Source organism: Primulina eburnea, chromosome 16, assembly GCF_022965805.1.
Source record: "Primulina eburnea isolate SZY01 chromosome 16, ASM2296580v1, whole genome shotgun sequence".
Taxonomy (NCBI): domain Eukaryota; kingdom Viridiplantae; phylum Streptophyta; class Magnoliopsida; order Lamiales; family Gesneriaceae; genus Primulina; species Primulina eburnea.
In genome coordinates, this window is record NC_133116.1 from 28333690 (window position 1) to 28337931 (window position 4242).

Here is a 4242-nt window from a genome sequence, read left to right on the forward strand (position 1 = left end):
GAGTAGGGGCTGAATGGAAGTGGTCGACCATCCATGGGTGTTGTTCGGTCATTTGGTCGGAGAAAGTGGCTACGTTGAAGATCGGATTTGAGGGGTATGGTTAGGGTTCTAATTTTTGAAAAACGGGGTTTTTTGCAAGTTGAAGATTTTTCAAATTTTAGGGACTATTTGGCTGCTACAATATTTAAATTTAAAAAAAACTGAAATATTTTCTCTCCAAAATTATGGATATTTTACATGTTTAAAATCATTGATATTTTGCATGTTTACATTATTTGGATAAATATGTCAAATATTGTGATTTATTTCCTTATCTTATATGCAATTAAAAATCATGTTAAATTTTTGTTATGCAAATGAAAAACTTGTTCATATTAAGTCATATTTGGATCCAAAATTTTTATGAAAAAATTAATTTAAAATTTGGGCTTATAAAGATCCATAATATGAATAATTAAGTCATAATAATTATGAAATACATATAAAAACATGATCTAAGAGAGTTCTTCACATACTATATGCTGATGCTAGGCATTAGAAGCCACTAGTCTTCCTGAGAATGTTGTTTTGTCTAAGGAGTTTGATTTTTGAAGAGGCCTTAACCCTACCAATATTTCTTGTGAGCAATCTTAGAAAATGTTTATTGTGTTATTAAAAATTATTATATAAAAAATTAAGCGAAACCAAAATTTTGTCCAGTGAACCCTATTATATTAAATAATTAAGATTTTTCCACATAACCTTTAATTATGAAAAATTATACATTAAGGCACCGTTTGGTGACCTGTATAAGTGGCTATTTTGTGTTAAATTCAGATTTAGTACCATGATTGGTACGAAGACAATGTATGTGTGCTTGTGTATGGGCCCGTTACAATGTACTGTATGGCAGATATTATTAATACCATCTGCAACCCAAGACAATTATATGCAATATGTACAGTTCCATGTAGTACACAAACACATTTTACCGAAATAACCTCCAAGCCCTAGCATTTATTATAACATTCACCGAGAAATCTCATTTTTCTTCTTTCTGCAGCCGTAAATGAGAATGCAACATCCATGAAATTCCTATAAGAATAAAACTGGAAGCCATCTACTATCTTCTTACAAAGTGTTAGATATTTTTGTATCCATCATTTTTACAGAATATCTGATTATTTTGTTTGTGTTTTTTCCGAGACGAATGAGAAAGAACCTACTTTGTTCACTTCTCTGTATTATTGTTGGTTTCGTTACATTTTCGTAGTATTTACTTCCTCTTTTTTATGGATTTTTGTTGTACAGCTTATATACTTGTTGCGATATACGTTGTTATATGATGTTCTTGTTTTTTAGTAGACCAGTTTAAATGGTTTGAACTTGTGGCATAAATCTTTATGTCATGGGTGAAGTACATCGTCACATCGCAACATTTGTAGAGGTGCACCAACATTTGAGCAGGTCCTTCATGTTCTTAGTGCTGTCAACATGTTTCTTGACGAAGTTTGTAGCATGGTCACCTCGTAGTTACCGTAGAAGAGACCGTTCTTACAATTTTACTGGGAGAATACCAGCTCAAATCAACCATCTACATAGGATTATTGAATTAGGATATGTCCAGTGTGTTTCGAATTTGAGAATGGATCGTAATGCATTTGCACATCTTTGTTATTTGGTAAAAAATGTGTGTGGCATAGTGGATTCGAGATATGATCGTATTGAGGAGAAGGTGGCAATGTTTTTATCTATTTTAGCACATCACAAGAAAGTTAGAGTAATTGGTCATGATTATTTATTTATGAAGTGGACAAACAGTGAGCTCTCATTTCCACGAAGTACTCCGTTCGATTCTCAAACTACACCCCCTACTACTTGTCAAACCAATTCCAGTGGATGAGAATTGCTCCAACAATACGTGGAAATGGCTCAAGGTAAGCTTAAATTCATCATCCGAAGCATAGCAACCACAAATGTTTTTGCGAATAATTTGGAGTGTATGAACAACATACATAATAGGGTTGTTTGGGTGCATTGGACGGAACGTATATAAGTGTCCAAGTACCAAATAAAGACAAAGCGAAATACAGAAATAGAAAAGGAACAACAACAATAAATGTTTTGGGAATATGCAATCGTGACATGCAGTTTATTTACGCACTAACCGGATGGGAAGGATCACCGGCAGACACTCGTGTTCTACGTGATGCAGTTAATTGCCAAGATGGGCTAAAGATTCCAAGAGGTTAGAACTTCTCTGTCGTAAGTGCTCTTAAGGAGTGTAAATGTGTTTTTGATTATGTTTCGTTCGAAGGACGTGCTAAAGATTTCAAGAGGTCAGAAATATACTTTGTTGGTAAGTCACTTTTGGAAGTTTTATTTGTTCTCGCTAACTTTTAATACTATTGTCAAATGATAGGTTGTTATTACTTGTGGCTACCCAAACGTTGAAGAATTCTTGAAGCCGTATAGGAGAACTTGATACCATATAGATCATTGGGTGGGCGGTTCTTTTGCACCCCAGAATTACAAAGAGTTTTCAACTCTAAACATTGTCATGCTCGTAATGTTATTGAAAGAGCATTTGGGTTATTGAAAATACGATGGGCTATTCTTCGTAGCCCATTGTTTTACCCCTTGAAAGTTCAGAATCGTATAGTAATGGCTTGCATTCTGCTACATAATTTCATTTGGTCCGAAATGCTGGATGACCCTGTAGATGTGTTTGATGAGTCATATGCTGAACTTACAGAAACCTGAGATTTTGACTTCATAGGCAATGTTGAATCTTCTCCTGCATGGGACACATGGAAGGAAAACTTAGCGCTGTCTATGTACCATAGTAACTGAGAAATGATGTTGTTAATGTATTTTTCTGTATTAGTGCTATTGTAGACACTATGTCAAAGGGTGATGATTTATGTTTTCTGTTGTGATTGACGTTTTATGTCCTTATATTTGTGATATGTAAAACTCGATGTTGTTTGTGTATTTTAATAATTTTATGTATGGCGGTTCCATTTTTCGACTAAAATAGTGTACATAAATAATTCTGCATTGTACAGGGATTATTATAAATTGTTCTAGTCATCATGGATATTAGCTCACTTATTGCTACTACAACTAGCACCGCTAAGAAATCTGAGAGAATTCGCCGAGTGTGGAAACAGAAAGAGGATGAATTCCTCATTCAGGCACTTAAAGAATTAGTCAACGCTGGATGGAAGAGTGAAAATGGGTTTCGCTGCGGATACTTGATTGTGTTAGAGAAATCTATTGCCCAGGCTTTTCCAGACACCGATTTACGAGGGAACCCACATATTAACTCAAAGATACATGTCTGGAAAAGGACTCATGGTTCTTTGTTAACATTGCTTAGCAGGAGTGGAATTGGATGGAATGAAACAGAGAAGAGGATTGAAGCAACTGACGAAACGTGGGATTCATTTGTGAAGGTAATCCTCTGTTGTACATCATTTCGGGTTGCATTGTTTATTTACTATATAACTAGGTGCAGTGTGCATCTCCATTGTTTTTGTCAATTAAATTTAATTTTTGTACAGTATTTAATCTATAATATACAAACAGGTTGATAGCAGTGTTCGTACGTGGCGTTACAAAAAATGGCCCTATTTTCCCGATTGGTGCGAAATATTTGGAAATGACCGTGCAACGGGACATCTTGCTGAGAGCTTTGCTGAGGCCCTTCAAGGAGCACTGAATATGACTGATGATAATGATATTGTGCCCGAAGACAAAATTGGACCGAATACTCTCTTCCAGTAGACTGAAGAAGCAGGTGAAGCCATGTCGGTGTCAAATGCTCCTCCCGTGAACAAAGTTGGTAGTAAATCAAAGAACACTAGGAAACAGAAGAAGCATTCAGAAGTTGAGCAGCTATTCATTGATGCCATGAACAATTTCACTGAGATGTCAAGATCTACAATGAACGAATTTGTGAAGCGAATTGGCGTTGAGTATGATACAGTGAACGCAACAAAAGATGTGTTTGATGTAATGCACATGGGCTATCCCGATTGGGCTTAAGTCCCCTCACAGGTTATCCCATTACCAATTAATCATAGAACTTCTCCAGCCCAGGCACTGGAGCTTATGCCTTCCCAGGATTAGAACCCAAGACCTCCTGGACTTATATAGATCTTGGCAGCAATCCTAGTACCAGTTGATCTACTTGCCAAGATCTATATAAGTCCAGGAGGTCATGAGTTCTAATCTTGGGAAGGCAAAAAGCTCCGGTGC

The 4242-nt window shown here is 36.1% G+C and overlaps 1 protein-coding gene across 3 annotated transcripts; it reads left to right on the plus strand.

Moving 5' to 3' along the window:
- Positions 1–891: 891 nt before the first annotated feature.
- Positions 892–3990, plus strand: LOC140817098 (uncharacterized). Of its 3 annotated transcripts, XM_073176690.1 has the most exons (4): positions 1728–1916; positions 2002–2227; positions 3048–3437; positions 3571–3990. In XM_073176690.1, exons 3-4 carry the CDS (start codon positions 3075–3077, stop codon positions 3766–3768), a joined length of 561 nt encoding a protein of 186 aa, XP_073032791.1. In that variant the 5' UTR covers positions 1728–1916; positions 2002–2227; positions 3048–3074; the 3' UTR covers positions 3769–3990. The 3 variants fall into 3 exon arrangements, with proteins under 3 accessions (XP_073032790.1, XP_073032791.1, XP_073032789.1); XM_073176689.1 differs by lacking the exons at positions 1728–1916; positions 2002–2227 and adding an exon at positions 892–1119; XM_073176688.1 differs by lacking the exons at positions 1728–1916; positions 2002–2227 and having other exon boundaries at positions 2684–3437.
- The last annotated feature ends 252 nt before the right edge of the window (positions 3991–4242 follow it).